The 24,914-nt window shown below is 38.6% G+C and overlaps 1 protein-coding gene across 2 annotated transcripts in view; it reads left to right on the top strand.

Moving 5' to 3' along the window:
* otc (ornithine transcarbamylase) overlaps positions 1 to 15,665 on the top strand; it is a 64,121-nt gene extending 48,456 nt beyond the window's left edge. For both annotated transcript variants that reach the window (XM_069889404.1, XM_069889402.1), the window contains 6 exons: positions 1,206 to 1,359; positions 4,211 to 4,333; positions 6,493 to 6,546; positions 6,643 to 6,792; positions 13,085 to 13,222; positions 14,886 to 15,665. In XM_069889404.1, coding sequence (XP_069745505.1) covers positions 1,206 to 1,359; positions 4,211 to 4,333; positions 6,493 to 6,546; positions 6,643 to 6,792; positions 13,085 to 13,222; positions 14,886 to 14,945 — 679 coding nt within the window. In that variant the 3' untranslated portion in view covers positions 14,946 to 15,665. The remainder of the gene's footprint in view (positions 1 to 1,205; positions 1,360 to 4,210; positions 4,334 to 6,492; positions 6,547 to 6,642; positions 6,793 to 13,084; positions 13,223 to 14,885) is intronic.
* The last annotated feature ends 9,249 nt before the right edge of the window (positions 15,666 to 24,914 follow it).

Raw genomic sequence — 24,914 nt, 5'->3', positions numbered from 1 at the left:
GCCGGTGGTACATTTTGAATCCCACACACAATCTGCAAGAAGATTATATGTTCTCCCTGTGTCTGTGTGAGTTTTCACCAGGGGCTCCAGTTTCCTCCCTCCCAAAAAAACATACCGGGGTTGTAAGTTAATTGGGTGGCATGGGCTGAAAGGACTTGTTACTGTGCTGTGAGTCTAAATTTTTTTTAAATTAAATTTAAAATTTGTCCAAAAGAATTTTTTAATCCTATGAATTGCTGCAGGAATCATCTGTAATATGTAAAAAACCAAGATAGTTTCATTTTTAAAATCATTTCTTAAATGATGTATTTTTTTTTTACATCAAATTTTTGAATTCCTTTGCATGACTTGTATGGTACTCTGCATTGCAGATCTTTGCCTCTACTGAGTTAACCAGCAATTGAGGTGAATCGCCAGATGGCCTTGTTGCCCTGGTCGAGGGAAAGTGGAGATCTGTGAGATTGCTGCTAGAAAAATAGACGTTGGTTAAGGCCACAGCTGGTTGCTCTGCAAGACTCACTGAGGGGAAGAATTCCATAAATGGTGTTGGTTCATATACAAAGAATTGCCCCAGGGGAGGAGTGTACCCAGGGAGTCATTATGTCAACAAGAGCACCACTTTTAAGTGAAGAGGACAAGGTGAAGAAAAATTGTGAATACTTTGGAATCTGATAACTTGAATGTGTTTTTTTTACAAGATTACATAATCTCAAAAAGTATACATGCACTTTCAGTTTGGTTTACTTTGCTTATGCAATTGATTTTGTACCAGCAAATTGGTCAAAGAGCTCCTGAATAGTTCTGCAAGCCTTTGTAAATCACTACTTGCCAAGGTTACCCGTTCGGTGAACCTTCTGAAAAATGTGCATGGGTGTCAGTAAGGTGCCTGAAAAGCCAACTTTTAGTGTAACATTCAAATATTATTTTCCATTTGTGTTCCACATTCATTTTAAGCCAAACAGCTGGGTTAAGATGCTCTCATTTGATCCTTTTAAAAGGTCCTAAGTGAAATGAGGTTATCTGGGTGTGTGAGACTAGTTGGTTATCAATGTGAGTCCAAATGTGACTGAAGCAAATGATTAAAAAAATAAAAAGCATACTGTGTGTTAAATAATTTTCCATACATTATGAATTTTTTTTAACACACGATTTCTTCATTTAGTATTGTTCAATAACATTTTGGGTCCGCTTGATTTGTATTCCAGGGTGTTGTCTGGGATGACTGACCTGATCCTGGCCAGGGTGTACAAGCACTCAGATCTTGAGCAACTAGCAGAAGATGGTTCAATCCCAGTGATCAATGGGCTGTCAGAGCTATATCATCCTATCCAAATCTTGGCCGATTACCTTACCCTTCAGGTATCTCTGGGGAACTTCTGATAGTTCAATTTAATATTTTTTTTGGAAGAATAAGATGTAATGTAGCTATTTTGCCATTAAAGAAGTGAGCAAACACTCCTTAATGCCAAATTGAGAAGTCTTTATTTTCATTGGTAAAACCCTGGGTTGATAATCCATATTAGTTGAGCAGAATTTGCATATCTGTCATTTTGCTTTAGGAATGCATCATTATGCTTTCAAATTTATATTTTTGACTGCTGACCAATCCTTTATTTTTAATCAGCTGGTCAAAGATGTGATTATGCCTAAAATTCCAGAAAATGTGAAAGAGAGACAAAATGAAGATTTTATTGAAAGAACAATTAAGCTAAAGTTAGAAATACATTTTTTTCTTATACTGGTTTTGATAAAAATTTAGCCCCTAAGTTAAGTTAAACTTGTCTGGTGAAGATGTATGTCTAAGGATACAGCAGGACATAGATCAGCTGGAAAGTTGTGCAGAGCAGTGGCAGATAGAATTGAATCCAGACAAGTATGAGATAATGTAATTTCCCAACATTCATTAATCCAATTCAAAGTGGTACATCATGTTCACATGTCCAAAGATAAATTGGCTAGGTTTTTTTTAATATTAACCCTATTTGTGACAGATGCAAATCTGAAAACTGGTACATTGACCCATATGTTTTAGTCTTGTTCATCCTTAGAAAACCACTGGAAAGAAATTTTTAATATCTTTTCATCTATGCTCCAGATGGAGCTACGACCCAATCGAATAACTGCTCTTTTCAGTGTTATTGCCCAGACATAAGGAGTTTTTCCTGTATCTGTTCAACAGGTTGTGGTCTTCTCTACATTGTTGGTTAGAAGAGCTATCCTATTCAAATGGAAAGACTCTAGACCTCCAAAAGTGTTTCAATGGTTTTCTCATATTATGTCTTGTCTAAGTTTAGAAAAAATTAGATATCAAGTATTTGGTTCATCGGTAAAATTTGAAGATAAATGGCAATCTTATTTTCATATGATGTAACTTTTTAATGTGATTAGATGTATTTACTCTTCCACATGAGATATAGTCTTTCCTTAATTGAAGTAGGTTAGGTGGGGGTTTTTAAAAAAATATAAATACTTGTAATTTTTTTTTTTAATTTTCACCCATTGCAGTGGATGGGGATCAAATTTGTACTGTTTGTGTGTGCATATATATGTTGCCCATTCAGAGCCAGCTCTTCAGCGCTTGACGTCCTGCTTTGCGGAAACTGCCAAAATGTTTGGCCTGGAAGTCAGCCTGAAGAAAACTGAGGTCCTCCATCAGCCAGCTCCCCACCATGACTACCAGCCCCCCCACATCTCCATCGGGCACACAAAACTCAAAACGGTCAACCAGTTTACCTATCTCGGCTGCACCATTTCATCAGATGCAAGGATCGACAATGAGATAGACAACAGACTCGCCAAGGCAAATAGTGCCTTTGGAAGACTACACAAAAGAGTCTAGAAAAACAACCAACTGAAAAACCTCACAAAAATAAGCGTATACAGAGCCGTTGTCATACCCACACTCCTGTTCGGCTCCGAATCATGGGTCCTCTACCGGCATCACCTACGGCTCCTAGAACGCTTCCACAAGCGTTGTCTCCGCTCCTTCCTCAACATCCATTGGAGCGCTTTCATCCCTAACGTCGAAGTACTCGAGATGGCAGAGGTTGACAGCATCGAGTCCACGCTGCTGAAGATCCGGCTGCTCTGGATGGGTCACGTCTCCAGAATGGAGGACCATCGCCTTCCCAAGATCGTGTTATATGGCGAGCTCTCCACTGGCCACCGTGACAGAGGTGCACCAAAGAAAAGGTACAAGGACTGCCTAAAGAAATCTCGGTGCCTGCCACATTGACCACCGCCAGTGGGCTGATATCGCCTCAAACCGTGCATCTTGGCGCCTCACAGTTTGGCGGGCAGCAACCTCCTTTGAAGAAGACCGCAGAGCCCACCTCACTGACAAAAGGCAAAGGAGGAAAAACCCAACACCCAACCCCAACCAACCAATTTTCCCTTGCAACCGCTGCAACCGTGTCTGCCTGTCCCACATCGGACTTGTCAGCCACAAACGAGCCTGCAGCTGACGTGGACTTTTACCCCCTCCATAAATCTTCGTCCGCGAAGCCAAGCCAAAGAAGAAGATATATGTATATGAGTGTATGATATTGTATTTTCAGTTTTCCCTTTTCTTCATTGTATTTCTTATAAAAACCAATTAAAAAGATAATGCAATTTAGGAGGTGAAGCTTTGGTAGACCTGAGGAGTTGAACTTGCAGCATCTCATTATCAATATTGCTGTAGAAAGACGAGCTCAGTCACCACTGTACACAAATATTCTGGAGTGTCATACCATACAGCATTATTCTTTACAAAATATCATCTCAGGAAACTCTATGCCATTGGATCCAGAGGAGGCCTTAAAGGAGACTGCTCATACCTTGACCAAGGGCTCAGGCCCTAAATATTAGTTATTCTTTACTTCCTTTGGATGGTGAGTGACCTGCTGAATTTCTCCAACATTAATGTCAATTGCTCTGCAATCGCAGAATCTGCAGGCTTCCCTGTTTAATTCCAGATTAATTTATTTCCCTGACCTGACAAAGGACCCAAATCAAGTGTCAAATAGTGATGGAAGATTTGCAGGGTTAGAATGGATTCATCCTGGCAGGTAAAAATGCAGATGTACCTCCTGTTGAAATATGACTAGTAAGGACAATTAAGTCTCATTTCTGTGATAATAGCTTCAAATTTAAGAGGAAAAAAAAATCTTCAGAAGATGCAGATTTTTCTGCACAATTCAGAATTAATCTGTGTGTGTTTTTTTTTAAGGAACATTTTGGCTCCTTGAATGGCCTAACATTGACGTGGATTGGAGATGGAAACAATGTGTTACACTCTTTCATGATGAGTGCTCCTAAACTTGGAATGCATCTTAATGTCGCTACACCTCGGGTAAGTTTTCTGGTATAAGAGGCATTTCTCTTAAATGGATAATCATGTGGTAATTCACTGTAGAGGTCTTTTTGTATACAGTTAAAATCCAACCTGACGCTAACTCGTCATTATGAAACTGATCAGAGCCCAAGCACTCAGAATTTTTTCTATACCTGACCCAACCATCCCCATAATAAAACTACTTCAAACCACAAATTAATTTTATTGAGAATAAATCACTAAATATTGATCAAGAAGAAAGAACATGTAAACTAATACAAAGCAAATCAAACTGACCTGAATATATTGAACCAAGCCGCCTGACCCAACCTCAACCTGAATGTGTTACCATAATGTACAGCTAATCTAACCTTGAACTCCTGATGTCTAGTCAGGTTTTACCGAGCTGAAGTTGATCAGCCAAGTGCTATTCATTGGTAACAAATGTATGCCCATCTTGATGGTATTACTGCATTTGTCGATTCTGCAACCACATTCATTTCTGCACAGAAGTTAGGAAACCCCATGACCTCTTTGAAAGAGTTATGCCTGCTGCAGGAAAAGTAGACTCGCTCAAACATCACCCCAAATTTCACCAAAACCACAATAAAATCCCCATTATCTGGAATTCAAGCAACTGTCAAAAAAAATGGAAGTTTAAAATTGGCACCCCTCGTGTTAAGTTCACCAATCTTGCAATGTGCAGTCTCAAGCAACCAGCAATACACTCATCCAGCATTTCCAATCCCCATTGGTGCCAAATACCGGGGGTGGGGGAAGGAGATAACCAATTCATTAAGTATATGGGTGAAACAACCATGATACTTTCAGGTTTTTATGCTTGTTATTTTGTCATTAATTCCACCCAAAACTTTCATTTTATGATGAGCTAACAAATGGGTAGAAACCTTTGGTTTCATTATGTCCAGGTTTTAAAACTAATGCAATAAACAATCCCTTTTCATGTTTTCTTCAGTCTCCCCTTTTCCTAAACTTATCATCGAGAGGTTATCTGTGATTATGCTACATCATTTTTCAATTTTGCTTCACAATTGCAATGTGACCTGACCACACCAAAGCTTTTAAATTAGACACGACCTCGAATTGCTACTTTATAATTTCACACAGAAGGCAACACATTTAATGATGATGGTGAGTTTATTTTCCTATACATTGCACAATGTGTATAGGCACAATGTGTATAGGCACAATGTGTATAGGCACCAAATGGATACCTCATGAAAAATCACAAAAATATACATTAAAAATGATAAATACAAAAGTTTGGGAGTTAATAATATTCAGTTACCATAGTGCAATAAGGGGAAAAAAATTGATACAAATGTAATATACTTAATTATGTTCAGTTAAAATGCTCTGATCCATACCAGCAATTTTACTCCTTTTTTTATAGTTCTATAAGGAGGATTATCCTTAACTGAATGGGGTTTTGTCTGTAAACTGATAAACAATCTTCAATGAATTATGAGATCTAATATAACTTTACCTCAGTTCCCCTCAACTGGTGCTTGGAATGGGATTGCTTGAGAGTCTAGATGGCAGGCCTACACTAGGTGGAAGTCCAGCAGATCTTTGGATAGAAATCTTAAGGCCCTTGGCTGAACTTGCTGCTGGAGTATTCCATCCAGAAGAATAGCTTCATATGTGTGGAGGGTCAGCTTTCAAAAAGGTGGGGGGATCCATTGCAACAGAAACCAGGATATTTGAAGTAAAACTGACCTTTAGGAAATGGGTGAGATACATTCATAGAATCAGTATGATCACCCTAAGTCCAAGTTAGCTGTTTTCTTGCCCTCGTGGAAGTCTGTGAAACAGTACTACACAATCCGTGTTGATCAGTTTTACTTCACCAGAATCACTAACATTGGCTATCCAATCTATTTACTGCTGGCAAGTGATTTCTATTCAATCTTCGCAAAAGATATCCACAATTTTTAGAAGACAAATGTGAGTGAGATAATATCTGTTATCTGGTTAGGATTACATAATTTGAACTCAAAATCTTCTTAAACACCACTAATTATTGTCTGTTATCAGCATATCTGCATGTTGATTTGTGATTGGGTGACTACTGGAATCTGTTTAATACCTTGTGAAAACCGGTACTGTTGCTGAAGCAGAAAGAAAGGTGCAAAACACTATTATTTTCTTTACAGGGTTTTGAAGCTGATGCGAGTGTTACCTTGTTGGCTGAATCATTGGCAAAAGAGGTAATTTCTTTTATCTTTTGATATTTGAGAGGATTTTGGATATTGGTAATTTTTTTCTGAAGGACTTTTCCTTTTACCCTTTATTATTGATATTAGTATGGAACCAAGTTGTTCTTTACTAATGATCCACTGGAAGCAGCAAACGGAGCTAATGTCCTGGTGACAGACACATGGATCAGCATGGGACAAGAAGAGGAAAAGGCAGAGAGACTGAAAGCATTCCATGGTTATCAGATCACAATGACGGTAGGGCACGTGAAATCTGAAAATTATAGATGTTTGTAATTTTCTCTGCATTAGATTCATTAATGATAATTCCTCAATACTGTTTTTTTTTTCTGCCTTGGTTTATATAACCACTTCCAATCCTTGATCTCACTTTGAGATCATTAGATTTTCAATCAGAATTCTAATGCTTTTTCTAAAATTCAACATCAGTTAGTCAAATTTGGTAGACTGGATTTTATCAATGCTGGATTTCACTGAGGCAGACTTGTTAATCAAAGCACATTTTTTCATCTCTCTTATGTGATAAAAGATTATAGTCATGATGAGATTTTTGTTTCGATGGTAGGATTGAACTTGGGGTCTTGAGCTACCTTTCCTATTGATTATCTCCATTCAGTAATTAATGTATATAGGATTTTCTTTTTCCAAAATACCTGTTTGGCTGCAAATACATGTGTATATGTACATTGTATATGATAACTCGTTTTTACAAAAGATGAAAATAAAATCATTTTGCAGATTTTTATTTTCTATGAACTCTTGAGCACCTCAAGTTATAGCATTTAAACCTGCAGAACATTGTCCTGATGGCACTTTTAACCTGCGTTCCTTTTCAGGCTCATTGCCAATGGCAAGGATGTGCAAAGAAATGGCGGCAATAGAGCTAAAATGTTTTTGCATTGCTTCTTGAGGGTTTGTGGCAATGAAGCAGTAATGGCTAATAATCCAAATCGCAGAACATCTTCACTGCTGGAATTCTGTAGAATCGTGTTCTGATCCAACTATTTTCAACTGCATTGTCAATGGTCTTTAGTCCATGTTTGCACAAAAATTATTTCTATTACAACTCCTCACACCATGAAGCAAGACTTGAACCTTTAATTCCACACAGCATTGCCCCACTGACATGTCTGTCCATGGCTTCGTTAACTCTCCAAATTGAGGCCACTCACAAATTGGAGGAACAACTTATTTTTTTTCTGTCTTGGCAGTCTCCAACCAGACAACATTAATATTTACTTCCAATTTCCCTGAACTCCCTTCTCTGGGCTCTTTCTTTCCCAAACCCTCTATCTCCCTTCCTCCAACTTCCAGCCCCCTTCCCTTCTTTCTCCTATCAGAGATCCTCTTCAGCACTCTCCACCCTCCTCCCAACATTCCTCAGCTTCTTTCTCTTCTACCCTCCCACCTGTATCCACCTATTGCATCTTGTGTGTTAATCTGTGCAGCTCCCTTTCCTTCTCCTCCCCCACTTTTTTATTCAGGCATCAGCCTGATTTTCAATATTCCTGATGAAGGGTTCAGACCTGAAATGTCACTGACCTTTACTTCCTGTGGATGCTGCATAATCTGCTGAGTTTCTCCATCACTTTTATGCACAAGACTTAGACAAAGTTCAGCCGTTGGTTGATAAGCAAGAAGTATAACTCATGCCGCACAGTGTAAGGTCACGTACATCTTCATTTAGAATGACTCTTATCCTCCATGAAAATCTGTTAGAGGAATGTTCATTTTTTACTAGAAGCTTAATAGAGGAGCCATTAAAGTGCATCAAATTGTAGGACAAACAGCACTTAAAAAGCTTGATACCATCCACTGCAAAGCAACTCACTTGTTTGGCATCCCAGTTATCACCTAAACATTTATTTCCCTTTTCCCCCTCACCCCAACTATAAAGTGTAGCATCTTCAGATGCTTTGGAGGAATGTGCCACTGTTTTTAAACTGTACCTCCCTAACTGAGGATCCCAATTACCAAGAGGGACAGGGGTGGGGGGCAACAGCTGCATGGGAACACCACCACAAATAAGGCACTATTCTAAATGAGGGAAAGTGAAGTTTAAGGTCCTTGGACTCCCTGCCCGATAGAATTGCGGGAGTATCTTTACAAAACAGACAGGAATGGTTCAAGAAAGCTACAAACTCCATCCTTCTCAAGGACAGATAAGGGTGAATTATAAATATCGGCCTTGCCAGTGATACTTATTAAATATAACATTTGTCTATTATGTTAGCACAAAGCTCTTGTCATATGCTAATTTATGCATTTGTTATACTTTTTCCCCTCTGTTGATTTTCGTAATTCTTTGTCCTAAATTTTGTGCCCCAAATTTACTTCCTTTGCTAATTTTTGAGGGTGGATGGATTAAATTACTAAATAACTTTTGAATCCTTTTCATCTCTTGGCAAAGTTGCACCTTTGGGGGCATAATCTATTGTACTATCCATTCATTATCACAGAGATCCATCCAAATACATGTGAGTAACAACACTTACTGGATTAAATCCTTGTACCACTAAGACGATAACAATCTAACCTTTTATACATGTCAAATACAAAAAATATAACCACGTACTGTCAGAGCTCTCCTTCGTAATTCTTTTTTGGGGATATCATATTGTTATATACATTGAAGGGTCAAATTTATAATTGTACCCCTACATAATCCAAATGCGGTTGCCATATCTTAATGAATGTATCATAATTATTCTGTAATTTTCTCCATGGGTATACAAGTAAGTAACTCTGTGGCCTATCGAGCAAGAAGGGAAGAGTTGGATTTCCAAATGATTGCTATACACTTCTTGGCCACAACCAGAGTTACTCTAACAAAGTAAAATTTGAAATTTAGTCAGTTTGTAGCTTGCGTCCATAAGGTTGTACAGATCTGGATCATGTGGGCAGGTCACTCCTGTTAACTCTTGTTAATGTTTTAGTGATAGCATGCCAAAATGGTCTTACCTTTGCACATGACCAGATAGGGTGTAAAAAGATTCCTATTTCAGCACCACATCTGAAGTAGTTTTTGTGGTGTGAGATGTAATTGATGTAAAAAAAAAACAATTGTATTGAACCGATCCATATCTCGCATTGGTGTTTGGACAGTATGACATCAACAATCAATCAGACCAACACCCTTCTGGTATTGTAACACTCAGGTTCATCTCTCACCTTTCTCTCGACCTTTGTAGGCCCAGCTCAGCACTTTCGCCTTGTATAACAAAATACATCCTAGTTATAAATTTAGGTGCATTTCCCAGCTGAAGCATCCCTTCCACTTCATTACTTGAAGACAGGGCCATTGTAGGACCCCATCTTTCTCGCAAGAAGGACCTTAATTGAAGAAAGCAGTAGAAGGTTCAATTCCACAAATCATATTTCTGTTTTAATTGCTCAAAGGACGTAAGTAGTCCTTCCTCATAACAATTTTCAATGTGCCTAATTCCTTTCTCATACCAAATATTTAGAATTTAATTACCCAGATTTATGGGCAATAATTCATCTGGCATAGTGGTGCTTTTGGCGAATCCCCACTTTTTTCCCCAATACACTCATTAATCTCATGCCAAATTTTAATCATATGTATTAAAATGGATTTTTTTTTGTTACCAATTTGACATTTCACTTATAAATAAAATCCTTTGCTGCCCCCTCCCTCACTGTATGCAATCCTATTTGGGACCATGAGGGCAAGCTCTCTTCTTCAAAGAAGAATGAAAGGAACTTCGCCTAGGCTGCTAGAAAATATTTTTAAAAATCTGGCAGTCTTAATTCCCTTTCTTCCCCCCCCTTGCAATTTACATTCCCATGACAGTTTCTCGATGGAGATCCTAGGCACTTTATTATTCCTGGTAGCAAGAGACATAGGTAACGTCAACAAGTACAACGGAAATTACTTGCAATGCCAACGAGAGAGGCAAAATGAAAGTTTTTATTTGTGAGTCATGGAAAATATAACTCTTAAATCGTGTTCACTTCCTTCCAGCATTGTATTTGTATTTTGGCTATTAAATCAATCATCACGAGAAGCCTTGTCACACAACAGAATGCAATCACCAGGGAGAATTACACGAGAGTGTATCAATCTTCCAGGGAGTCCTTGCCTTATAAATGTCTGTTGATAAACTTCAAAGGCATTTTATTATTTAAAAAAGAAACAGGCTGTTTGCAAGGAGTCCTGGGGTACCTTTCTGAAGATACCCTGAGGTACATTTCTTGTGATACCTCAGTAGCACTCAAACACCCAAAATGACGTTTATGGCAATGGATGTTGATGAGGCAAAAATATAATAAATAGACCTTTGACCTGTTAAATACATATTTTAAATTTTTTAATTGGTCTGATTTTTGTCCTGTGGAATCAACATAATTATACATTACAGTTCAAATTTGCGATTTAGAAGAACTTGTATTCCTGGCCATTGGCAATTAACCTAAAACTAGCCAAGGATGTTAAAGATAAAGCAAATATTCAAAGGCACATAGATATAGTGGGCAATCACCTGCAAATTGATGCGTTAAAGCCTGCATTTTGCCCTTTTCTCAAGTTCATAGTGTCCTTGATATATATTCAAATACAATGCACTTTCTTTCATGTACAGTAAAACCCCCAGTATCCAGCACCTATGTGGATTGGTAGATGCCGGGTATGTGAATTTGCCGGTTGCTTGAGATTGCATATTGCGTGGATTGGCGAACTGACTGCTCGGGGTGGGGCAGGGTGGGGGAGTGCCAATTTTAAATGTTTGCATTTTTTAACTGTTTATTTTCCATGATGATTTTTTTTTTGCCGGTTGCTTGAGACTTCCAATTTCTCGAATTCTGGATAAAGGGGATTTTACTATATAGTACTTAATGCATTGCAGTAAGGTAGGTAGCTCTTTGGCTTGGCTTCGCGGACGAAGATTTATGGAGGGGGTAAAAGGTCCACGTCAGCTGCAGGCTTGTTTGTGGCTGACAAGTCCGATGCGGGACAGGCAGACACGATTGCAGCGGTTGCAGGGGAAAATTAGTTGGTTGGGGTTGGGTGTTGGGTTTTTCCTCCTTTGCCTTTTGTCAGTGAGGTAGGCTCTGCGGTCTTCTTCAAAGGAGGTTGCTGCCCGCCAAACTGTGAGGCGCCAAGATGCACGGTTTGAGGCGTTATCAGCCCACTGGCGGTGGTCAATGTGGCAGGCACCAAGAGATTTCTTTCGGCAGTCCTTGTACCTTTTCTTTGGTGCACCTCTGTCACGGTGGCCAGTGGAGAGCTCGCCATATAACACGATCTTGGGAAGGCGATGGTCCTCCATTCTGGAGACGTGACCCATCCAGCGCAGCTGGATCTTCAGCAGCGTGGACTCGATGCTAAATCATTGATAATATGGCTGATTATTTGATTTTAAGTACTGGTATTAAAAATATAATTTAGGAAGTACATATTGTGACACCAATATTTCTGAAGAGCTTTGAACTATGTCAAATGGAAAATTTCAATATTTGCATGCCATTTCAAAAGTCACATTTTACAGTCAATGCTATAGCAATTTCAAGTATGCTGAAGTACTCGCGTGCACTGAATATATTTAAATTAATCATATGGGTGGGTTAGTGCCAAATCCTGTAAATTGGTTAAGGCTCCAACCAGAGCTAAAGCATGACCAATGGAACAGAGGGTACCCTGCTGTATTTTGAAAAGTGCCTTTTGAACAAAGATTGTAAAAGGAGAAATAATTGGTTGGTTTTGTCATTAATCTTGCATTGTGATGGCTGTTCACAGAGCAACACCAATAGTTGAACTTCAAATTAAATTTTGTCACATGTACCAAGAAGCAGCGATAAAGGGTATTTTGTGTGTTGAGTCCAGGAAAGATCCTCCGAGGTAGTGACTCCCAAAAACCTAAATGTGCTCACCCTCTTCACCTCTGATCCCCCAATGGTCACTGGATTGTATACCACTGCCTTTCCTTTCCTGAAGTCAACCATCAGCTCGTTAGTTTTGGTGACATTGAGTGCAAGATTGTTATTGGTGCACTATTCAGCCAAGTTGTCATTCTCTATCCTTTATGCTGACCCATCCCCTTTCTTTATATAACCCACTACTGTGGTATTGTCGGCAAATCTGTAGATGATGTTATTGTCGTACCGAGCTACACAGTCATGTAAAATGAGTAGAGCATGGGGCTAAGAACACAGTCCTGTGGGGCTTCAGTACTGATGGAGATTGTGGAGAAGTTCTCACCAATCTTCACTGATTGTGGTCTGACAGATATTTTCCAGATAACAAGGATGTTACAAATGAAATTGTTCCCTGCAGAGTGGTTAATGGCTACATCCTGTAGTATATACAGTATTTGAAGGTCAGTTTTGTAACCACTTACTTCTGAGGCAGAATCTGAGATCTGCTAGCTTAAACATAAAACTTTGTAATTGATATTGGTGCTGTTTCTATTGGTGGTTGTCCTTGGTATTGACAATTGAAGTGGTCGATCTTAGTTCTATCTTTAAATCATGTGGATGTGTCCTATAATTTTTGGGTTTTTCTATTTTATAGACTGGAAAGTCAGCTGCCCCAAACTGGACATTCTTGCATTGTTTGCCACGAAAACCTGAAGAAGTTGATGATGAAGTATTTTATTCTCCACGATCACTTGTTTTCCAAGAAGCTGAAAATAGGAAATGGACAATTATGGTAAGAAAGTTGAGAATATTGGAAATCACACCATATTATTTGAAACAATTATAATTATGTTACCAACAATAGGAACCAGAATAGAGTATAGAATGATCCTGTTTAAAACATTTATAGTTTATATAAAAACGTAAACTTCATGACACTAGATGTATTGCATACCAAAACTGAAGTATTACAGAATTAGATAAAATAGTATCATTTATCAGACAGTATCGATGATAATCACAGCACTTTCATAAAGTGTTTATTTGTAAAATGAATTCAAGTTTTATTTAATGGACTTAAAGGTCTCTAAATTACTCTACGATTTTCATAAAGAAGACCTTGAATGTGAAGATCATTTAAAATTTGGCACAGAGTGTAAAATCAGTTTTATGAAATATTCTCTCACTTAATGAGCATCACAGGCATGGCACTGGATATGCATAATACTATATTTTTAAAGATTTAAATATCCCTAATTATTTATTGACCCTCCATAACATTTCAAATGTTAGGAAATAATGCAAAAGTACTGTTGACTCTTCAATAAGATGAACTTTTCAATAGCTTTCAGTATTAATTGAGTAATGTTAAAACATGTATGTGCCAATATGAAATTAACTGTAAGATTCATCACTTGGGGCTCTTAGCAGCAAATCAACAACATGCATCAAACTAAGATTTTTTCAAGTGTTTGAAGTGTTTTTGTGTTGCACACATTCTGTATTTTTCCAAGGAGACCATCATCGGCTCTAATGCCAATAAGTACCATCAGTTATCTCTGCCACTTACATCACATCAACAAAGTTTCAAGAGACAGATAATTGATTCTTTGTGTAAATGATCAATTCTCGTGTATGTTGGCATTGATTTATTTCCATTTCCTTTATCCCTTTCAAGTTTGTTCTTCAGGCATTTGTGGCAATTACAAAGTTTCTTCTCACCAGAGTACGATAAGACTGTAATTTGACTCACCAGGGATATTCAACTCTTGGAGTTGTCACAAAAATAATTCTTAGTCTTAAATTATTAAAATGATGATAACATGTTGTGGAAAAAAACCTAGAATTTCACTTAGTTGTTTTCAATTGTGCACAAAAATGACTGAGAATAGAATGTGTTTGCCAATTTCAAGCTGTGTATTAAAGTAGTTGATTTTCCTCCATTTCTCTATTTAAAAACCTCCTACTCTAAGTGGCTCAATTATCTCCTTATGTGGGCCTGTGTCAAACTGAATATGCTTTATTACATCATGGGCTGATAATGATCCAGTTAGAATGTAAGAAACACAGCGATAAATGTCGTCCTATTTAGTAGTTGACTGAATATATTGCTCCTCTCAGTAATTTTTCCTTTGGATGTGGATGGTGATTTAGATTTGTCCATTTTTTAATATAAGGTAAACTAGAAGTAATTATTGAACCTGTTTTGTTTTTTTGAATTATGACCCTTTACAACAATCCCTGTCATCTTCCAATCTTCTTAACCAGTGATCAGCACCAGAGATACTTTTGAATTACCATCTTCAAATGCAAGGAGGTATTATTTCCTTTCTCTAGTAAGTTTTTTTTTTACCTTGGAGGTCAGTAACAAATAGAAAACTGAGCAGCGGTCCGAGATTATTAACATAGTTTAAACATGAACTTGGTCTACTTTTTGTTTTGTCTTTTTCTTGCAGGGTGCAATGGTGAACATACTGACAGATTATTCTCCATTGAGCAACAAGCCAGAATTCTGAATCCTGTTTTACAATTTAATATCCATATTTCAGGCATGCAAATGGAAGGATAATATGAAAAGCTTCAAACAGTTGTCCTTTGAAAATAAATTACACCATTTAACAAAATTATGATGCTGTCAGTTCGTGAGATCCTTTCATTTAGAGAAGCTAAGATGGTATGTGGACATCTTGTCCATTTATTAAAGGTAACTGCAACTGCTTGCTGATTTTTTTTTTAAATAATTTTTTATTTTTCACACTGTGAACCATATCAACCAAAATATATACAAACGTTTCTCATTAAATATACACAATGGCATTTTCTCCCTTTTTCCCCCCTACCTTCCCTTCCCCCCCCCCCCTTCCCACCCCCCTCCAAAACCGATAAATATTCAACATGTACAATACAATAAAACCATTAAACAGTGTCATCACACAATGAAAAATAAACAAGAAAAATGTGTCGTCTACTTTGACGCACTGGATCAAGTCTTAGCATTTTAGGGGGTGGAGGTCCGAGGGAAGCCTTCTCTGTTATGTTCCATGTATGGTTCCCAAATTTGTTCAAATAATGTGATTTTATTTTTTAAATTGTATGTTATTTTTTCCAATGGAATACATTTATTCATTTCTATGTAACATTGCTGTATTCTCAGGCTCTCTTCCATTTTCCAAGTTGACATTATACATTTTTTCGCTACTGCTAAGGCTATCATAATAAATCTTTTTTGCACTTTATCCAGTTTGAGGCCTAATTCCTTTCTACTTGTATTACTTAGAAGAAAGATCTCTGGATTTTTTGGGTATGTTATTTTTTGTGATTTTATTTAGTATCTGATTTCGATCTTCCCAAAACATTTTCACTTTCTCATATGCCCAAATTGCATGTACTGTTGTCCCCATTTCCTTCTTACAGCAAAAACATCTATCTGATAATGTTGGATCCCATTTTTTTTTAACTTTTGGGGCGTGATATATAACCTGTGTAACCAATTATACTGTAATAACCTTGTGTTTATTATATTCTTCATAGTTCCAGAACATAACATTTCCCATGTTTCATTTTTTTATCTTTATGTTTAAATCTTTTTCCCACTTTTGTTTGGGTTTATAGCTTACAATTGCTTGGTGATTGAAGGCAAATGCTGTTTGCTGGTTAAACTGATTTTATCTGCTTGAAATATTAGTATACATTATCTATCAATCATACCTTGGTGTTCCCATTAATCTTGAGAATCGTTATTTGGCAGGTGACTGGAAGTAGGTACTTTGTATAAAGCTGCCTCTCTAATACTCTAACTGGAGACAGAAGACTGATCCAATTAAATTAAGTCTTCCTGGTATTTTGAAGTCAAGGTGTTTGAACAATAGAGTCATTCTATACCTCTTTATTTTAAATGGAAACAAGGCTATGTCTTAACGGATAATGATTAGAATTGGTTACTTTAACTTGTACACATACCAGTACCAACTACAACTTCCATACATTTTGCCCTTTTGTACAACAAAAGTATCCAAAGGCATTTGCCAGGAAAAAACATGAAGGTGAATATTCCTCTTACAAGCTTCTCTTAACAAGTCTACCTGCCAAGGGTGTAGATCATAAAATTAAGCCATAGTTCAGAATTTTCAATCAGTTAATTGTAATGGATAAAAATGTATATCTGCAAAAGTAGGGATGCAAAAATAAATGATGTATCCTATTGTCCATTTGGCAGAAATATGTAATGTGTTAATGAAACAGTAAATTAACATAGATCCAGCACCTTGGATATTTACTGCTAGCATAATCTTCCCACCTCACTGACAAAAGGCAAAGGAGGAAAAACCCAACACCCAACCCCAACCAACCAATTTTCCCTTGCAACCGCTGCAATCGTGTCTGCCTGTCCCGCATCGGACTGGTCAGCCACAAACGAGCCTGCAGCTGACGTGGACTCTTTACCCCCTCCATAAATCTTCGTCCGCGAAGCCAAGCCAAAGAATCTTCTCAAAAAAAATTGTATTCACTTTAGGGCATAACCTTCTCAATTAAAATCATTTTAGAGCAGTGGTTCTCAACCTTTTTTCCACTCATGTACCATCTTAAGTAAACCTTTATTAACCACAGAGCACCTATGCCCTAGGATGTAAGTATTGCATTGCCTTTTTCATGGACTATAATATGCTAATGACTTGGAAGGAATCTAGAGCAGAATATTCCCCATCTGTTCAGTGAATGTACCCCCATTAGGAATTATTGCTCTGCTTGGCTCCAAAGCAGAATTAAAAACTATTGATTGGTACATGCTTGTGAATTTTAGAATCATAGAAAATTTATGACATTGAAGGAAGTCATTAGGCCCATTGTGCTTTTTTTTTAGAACTACTCATCCTAAGTGTCAGGTCGCTGAGTAAAGCAACCAAGTGCTTAGTAAATATGAGGGTTTCTGCCTCTATCACTCAAATAAGCAGAGAGTCCCAGACCCTACCACACTCCAGCTGGAAACATTTTACCTCCTCTCTCTTCTGGTTCTTCAATTACTTTAAATCTATTTCCTCTGGTTTTGGATTTTTTTTCTTCTGGAGATTTGATCCTTTCTTTGTAGTATAATTAAACACAATTTTTTAAAATCCTTCATTTAATTATCTTGTCAGCCTCAACCGGTTGAAAGAAAAATAATTCTGGTTTCTCAATGTTTTTCTCAGTGCTACATCCTTAACAACATCCTTGTGAATCGACTCGGCTTCCTCTAGTGCAATCGCCTTTCTCCTGGAATGTGGTGACCAGATTTGTATATGATACTGAAGTGGTCTCACTTGTATTCATAGAGTCCCTGCATAGCTTTATATTAATATAAGGATAATTAAAGAATCACATCTATTATTTTAACTACCTATTGAGATACGCCTACTGCTTTTATGACTATGTGGCCCACAGTCTAAGGCCCCTCTGTTCCTCATATCACTCCACATCCATCCACTTCCTGGATATCCCTGCCTTCTTGCATCCCCCAACTGCATCATATGTTTCATTTGCTGTTTTTCTTAACTGACTAGACCAATTTCCCCTTGATGTCAACCACAAGGATATTTTCGTATGAATGACAAACATCATTATTTTGCCTCCTAAATGCAGGCACAATTAAGGCATTAGGATAAGCTTCTGCACTAGTAATTCTGAGGTCTGAACTAAAAATCAAAGAAACCAAGTTCAAATCAAAGATGATAACTGTTGAATTTAAGTTCAGTTAATAGTCTGCAATTAAAGCTTAAGAAACAAAAATAATGGTGATTACCAGTAAACTACTGGTTTGTTCAAAAACCCTCTAATATTCTTCAGGGAGGAAATCTGCTTGGCATACCTAGACTGGCTTATGTTGACCTCAGACCCTTGTAAAATGGCCTAGTAGACCAAAATGTTCAACTATAACCAATACGTAAAATTGTAATGAATAAATCTTTTTTGACAACCGGGTACTGAGTTCCTCCAAAGAAGATAAGGGATTGGTATCAAAATTGCAAGAGTTGTACTCAGGCATGTTCAAGCAACAACCTTGTATTGTTCTCAATAAATCTAAACCTACAGGCAATGTATCAAATGCATCCATGTCAATGCCTAGGTATATTCTATATCACCTGCGAGTATGGATGGTGCAGTATTTTACTAATAGGAAGGAGCGATCATGAGAGACCTCAGCATTGATTTCAGACCACATTAAGTTCATGACATGAGGTCAAATATGACCAGCAAACCACCTCTTACTGTCCTGCTTGTGTATCAGTGCTTCCCCCATGTTGAACAATGCTGGGAAGAAGCTCTGAAAGTAACCAAAGTTGGGGATTTTAATATCCATCTCCAAGAGTGATTTGGTGTTGCCAGTGCTGAATGAGTCCTGAAAGCTGTGACTTTCTTGGGTGGGGGGGGAGGAAAGTCACATGATGGAGTAATGGCTGGTCGAGTGGAACCAGCCCTCTCCAGAGAAAAGAAAAAAAATATGAAAAAACAGAGCTCAATAAACATAAAATACAGGAAGAGAAAGATAAAGTTACAGAGAAGAGACAGAAGATGGCACCCAAAAGAGAAATAGTAAGAATAACAGAGAAAAGAGAAGAAGGAAAATCACTGGAGAAGAAAGAAGGCCTTACCTGCACGTCGGAGCAGAGAGCCACTGTGGAGAGGAGTGTCCGATCTCCGATGTTGGTGAGTCCCCAGAGAAGCGGTGTCCTCCCGACTGGCGGACTTCAAAAATGGCTCTCAGAGCCAAGAAGAGGTGTGCAGTGCGCAAACAAAAGAAAAGGTTAACGTCGGTGGGAGGGGGACTCAGCTGAGGAGCGGCCAGCTGAGAGACCGCCCAATATCGGTGCATTTGGCTGGGGGAGGTAAGCAAGAAAGAAGAAAAGAGTGGTGAGAAAGAGAATGAAGGGCGGAAAGAGGATGAGCGGCAACGGGGTGACCGGCAATGGGTCAACCTGCGGTGGGAGGTCCAACAACAGGAGACATAGCAGCTGGAGGCCCAGCAAGGATACAGAAGCAGCTCACCAGAGAGGGATGAAGATATACAGAGAAGAGAAGATGACACAGACATAGATACAGACACAGAAGAAGAGGAAGAAGACCAAGATTTTCAAAGGAAAGAAGAAGGTAAAATAGAAGGACAAAATTTAGATAAAGTCTTTTCTGAAGAACAAATGAGGTCATTAAAAGAATGGCTATAATTAGAATTTTATTCAATCAAAAGAAAAATGAAAAGAGCTGAAGACAGAATCCAAAGCTTAGAGTTGGTCATGACTGAAATAGGGAAAAGAGTAGAAAATGTGGAGAAATGAGAAGCTGCTGTAGAAATGGAAATAAATGATTTAAGAGGGAAGTTGGAAGAGAGTGGAAAAAAAAGAGACACAAGATTTATTGTCACAAAAAATTGATGTATTGGAAAACTACAGTAGGTGAAACAAGATAAAAATAGTGGGCCTGAAAGAAGGCAAAGAAGGGTCAGATATGAAGGAATTCATAAAAGGATGGATCCCAAAGGTACTTGGAATGACATTCACATGAAGAAATAGAAATCGAAAGGGCGCATAGAGCACTAGTACTGAAACTGCCACCACATCAAAAACCGAGATCCATATTGGTAAAATTTCAAAGATATACGACAAGAGAAAACATACTGGAGCAGCCAAAAAAGGTTAGAGAAGACAATAAGCCATTGGAACATAAGGGACAAAAAATATATTTTTATCCGGACATAAGCTTCGAATTTTTAAAGAAGAGGAAGGAATTCAACATGGCGAAAACAATCTTATGGAAGAAAGGTTATAACTTTATATTAAGACATCCAGCAGTACTCAAAGTATTTATTCCTGGGGAACGGAATAGTCTGTTCTCGGACCCAAAGAAAGCCCAAGAATTTGCTGAACATTTGCAGGACAGGAGAAGAGAGGAGGAGGAGTGACAAGGATGACTGGCATGAAAGTATACAAAAATATGTAAAAATATAAAGTAAAGATAATGTATATATAAAGATTTAAAGATGGATAAGAGAAGGGGAAGAAGGGAAAAAAAGAGAGCTTTGTTATAAATATAGGAAAATAGTGTTCTCTGGGGGGTGCTGGGGGTGGGAGAATAATGGTCACTGCAAAATCGGTTGATGCAAGTAAGTTCGCAAATCAAATGGAAAGGAGAGTTGTGGTTGCCGTCAAGGGAAAAGGGGCAATCCAAGGAGGGGAGGTTCATTTGGGGTTAAAGGGTTATTGCTTGTGGGGATTGTTGGGGTATTTCATGTCTTAAGTGCATTGTCATATATTAAGATTAAAAAAGGAAAACTTAAAAAACAGTAATGGAAAAAAAAGGGACGGAGGTGGTGAAGAGGCAGAAAAGAAGTGAAAATAAAGATATAAGATGGCCACGTTGGACTATATATGGAATATATAACCAAGTTTAAGGGTATCCCATTGGGGGAAAAAAATCACATATAATTTAAAAGACAAAATTACAATGTTTGAAAAAACCTGGGAACCATATATGGAACATAACAGAAAGAGCAGGCCTCGGACCACCACCACCTAAAATGATAAGAAGATGAACAGGATCAGATTTAATGTGAATAAGTAGATGATGCATCTTTTTTCTTTGTATTCCTTTTGTATAAAGATATTGTTTTATTGTATTTTATATGTTCAATATTTACTGTTTTTGGAGGGAAGGGGGAAAAAAGAAAATGTCACTGAATATTTAAAGAGATGCATCTGTAAATTGGTTGATATGGTTCATCGTGCGATACATAAAGAATTACAAAAAAAAAGCTGTGACTTTCTGACTGGATCTGAGACAATTAGTGAGTGGAACAATACAGGTGATGACCTCATCCACATCAATTGATTTGTGGTAGACAGATTTATGGCAGTGCCCACCGCACACTTATTGTTAGACATAATTCCATCTAGCCACCAAGAACACCCCTCTAACTGTGTTGTCTGGCACTACAGTTGTGATAAATGAGATTTCCAGAACTGATCAAGCAACTCAAAACTGGGCAAAGAAAGTGCTATGGGCTATGGACTATCAACAGCAGTAGATATGTACACCATCACAATCTGTTAATCTGATGGCCTGGAATTTTCCATTCCCCTCCTGTGCAATCAAGGGGATCAAATGGAGTGTGCAAAAGCACGTCAGGAACAAAATCAGGTCTAATTAAAAATAAGCTGCCAGTCTCGTGAGGCGAAAGCAAAAGTGTGTGGGGGAATAAAGATAAAAACAGCATGCAGTAGAGAAAGCTGAGGGATCCTACAACTGACAAATCAGATCAACACCCTGCAGTCATGCCACATCTAGTTAAGAATGGTGGTGGTCAATGAAACTGCTCATGGGATCAGAAGATACAAATATCCCCAGCCTCAACAATGGCAATGAGCAGCATCTGAATGCTAAAGACTAGCTGAAGCATTTGCACAACCTAACAAATTGGATGATTCATCTCAAATTTCTCTAGACACCCCTCCATTGGAGAAGACATTCTCTCTGGCCAATTCAATTAATTCCATATAAGAAATGATTCAAGCACAGGATACATCGAACTCAATGGGACCAGATAACATCCTAGCTGAAGGACCCATGCTCCTGATCCCTAGCTGAGTCAACCACTTGAATCCTGCTGCACATCCAGGGAAAATCTTTTCCTTGAGTAATAGGAAATGGATACCAATTATAGCGCAAGATGGGCTCATGGGTCATTTAAACTATCAGCCAGGTCTTTTTCTTTTTTGGGAACCATATCTTACAATCAGAACATAGAATAGAGAACACCACAGAAACTGAGCCTTGATGCCCAATTTACACACACACACACACACCCATATATATATATATATGTATCTGAAATAGATTAGTTTCTGTCAAACTTTAGTTTGAACAACAATAGTAAATTCTCATCGTATAATCACATTTCCAGTGTACAGAGGATTATTGGACAATATCTGATGAAAAAAATAACAAGGGTAGGAAAAAAAACTTCCAAGAAGGGATAAATTATATTCACAAAATGGAATTACTGCCACAAAAAGGGGGTGACTGGTCATAGCACAGTTGACAGAAAGAACCAACAGTACTGAAGTAAAGGAAAAAGAGAATGTAAATTATATCAAGGCAAAGATGTGCACAGGAATGTGGAGGCTTGAGTAAACAGCAGATCATGAAATCTTAGACATGCTCTTTGCAAATCCATCCATATCTCTATGCTGCACACTAGTCTTAACCCCTTCAGCCATTATTTTTCAATTTTGTTGTCTCGCTTTCTGCTATCAACAGCTTTTTTTTAACACCCAACAATATAGAACTTAGAACAGTATGGCACAATGTCTGCATCAAACATGATGCCAAATTAAACTGAAACTCTGCCGCTTGCACATTATGCACGTCCCTCTCCTGCACATTCCATGTATCTATCTGGAAACCTCTTAAACACTACCATCATATCTGTATCTACCACAATCCCAACAACCTGTTCCAGCCACTTCTCTGGGGAAAAAAAAACATGTCCAGCAAATCTCATTTAAACTTCCCCACACACCTAAACGCATGTGACATTTTTACTCTGGGAAACAGATTTTGTCTACCCTGTTTATACCTGTTATTATTTTATAAACCTCTCAGTTCTTCCCTCAGCCCCAAATGCTTCAGAGAAAACAAATCCTGACTCCTACTTCCTATGATAGATTGGTCAAACACTACTATAACTCAATCTTTAGGTTTTGAGGATGAGACCACTGTCTACAACGCTGAGATGGGGTACAGGAAAGGGATATAATGTCCAGTGGCATGATGTCAGGATAACAATCTATCTTTAAATGTTAGCAACATGAAGGAGCTCATTATTGACTTGGTAAACAGATGAGAGCACATATTCCATTATATTTCACGAGTGTTGAGTTAGCAATGATGGGAGTGCTAGAAGTTCTTGGGAGTACATATTACCAATAACCTGTCCTGATCTAATCACATTTATATTACAATCAAGAAAATGCACCAGAGATTCTACTTTCTTAAAGCTAGTGGAAATTTGACATTTTCCTGAGGACTCTTACCAACTTGTAAATGCATACCATAGAAAGTATCCCATCTGGATCCATCGCAGCCTGGTACAGGAACTGCTCCATCCCACTCCTCAAGTAACTGCAGAGGTGGTAAAATCAGGTAAGACCATCATGAAAACTAATCTCCCCTTCATCAACTCTGTCTGTACCTCACGTTGTCTCAGGAGAGCTGCTCCCACAGTAAAGGATTCATTGCACCCAGATCATGGTATTCTTTCCCCCTTTCCTTGCAGAAATAAAGGTGTGGGTAAGAACACAAACCTTCAAATTTAGATTTTTTTTTCCTTACTGTTATCAAGTTCTTGAATGGATCTCACAAGCAAAAGGAACTCTTTTTTTTCTATTCCCCGCACAATATTTTTGTCTTTTCTCCATATTCTACACCCCTCACTACACGTAGATATTTGTTGTTCTTGCACTCCCTGGTGTAATGAGTGGATAACATGCAAAATTCAGTTTCTTCCACTATTTAGGTACATGTCAAATAAAGAAAATGAAATCAATCAACATTTCCTTGTAGCGAATCCAGGCAGCATCCCATTCCAAGGCATCCACGTCCTTCGATCATGGGGGGACCAGATGTGCCAAAGAACTGGGGTTTCAGCTCGTGTAATATTTCGCCATGTGCTTCTTCAATTGGTGCCCCAAATGTTAAGAGGTGAAAGCCGTGGTCCTGAAGCAAAGGATGAAAATGACCTTCTTCATCAATGCAAGGAAATGGGACACGATCTAGGGGTAAACCTCGCTGAATGAAGGACCTGTCATACAAGCCGCTAGTGAACATCGGCTTTACCAAGTAACTGACACATCCGCAGAAAACTATTGTTTCTCTTCTGTGCAGCTTCCAGCCAACATCTATTTTTTTTAATACAAATACCGGGATTGCTTTGGCAATTTTGAACGTTTCCTGGAACCTACTTCGGGGAAATCGAGAGGCTGCAGATGCAGGAATCTGGAGCCAAAATAAAAACGGACTGATGAAAGGTTCCGACCCCGACCGTGGGCCATTTCTCCCCGTCGGCCCGCGGAGTTTCCCCCGGCCGATCGATCTTGTTCTCGCAGAAGAATCAGTCAGAGATGCGGCTGAACGAAAGGTTGCGAATTTATCCCATGTAACAATCTGTTCCGAGAGCCTCACACCAGAGCCCCGAGTGTGCACGGCTGCAAGTCTCACAGAGCCCCCCCCCCCCCCCCGGGGTCTTCTACAGCCCACCCCCCCATCACCTGCAGCCCCCCCCCCACCCCCGGGGTCACCTACAGCCCACCCACCCCCCGGGTCACCTGCAGCCCTCGGCCACATATTTACTTCCTATTCTGGCTGAGGCGTAGATCAACATCTTCTGGCTAACACAACGCAACCCCCCCCCCACCCCCCCACCCCCCCACCCACAATAACATCAGCGAGGAAGAAAGAGC

The sequence above is a fragment of the Narcine bancroftii genome, chromosome 7 (genome assembly GCF_036971445.1).
Source record: "Narcine bancroftii isolate sNarBan1 chromosome 7, sNarBan1.hap1, whole genome shotgun sequence".
NCBI lineage: Eukaryota > Metazoa > Chordata > Chondrichthyes > Torpediniformes > Narcinidae > Narcine > Narcine bancroftii.
The sequence above is the reverse complement of the archived record's forward strand: the minus strand, read 5'-3'. Positions and strand labels throughout refer to the sequence as shown.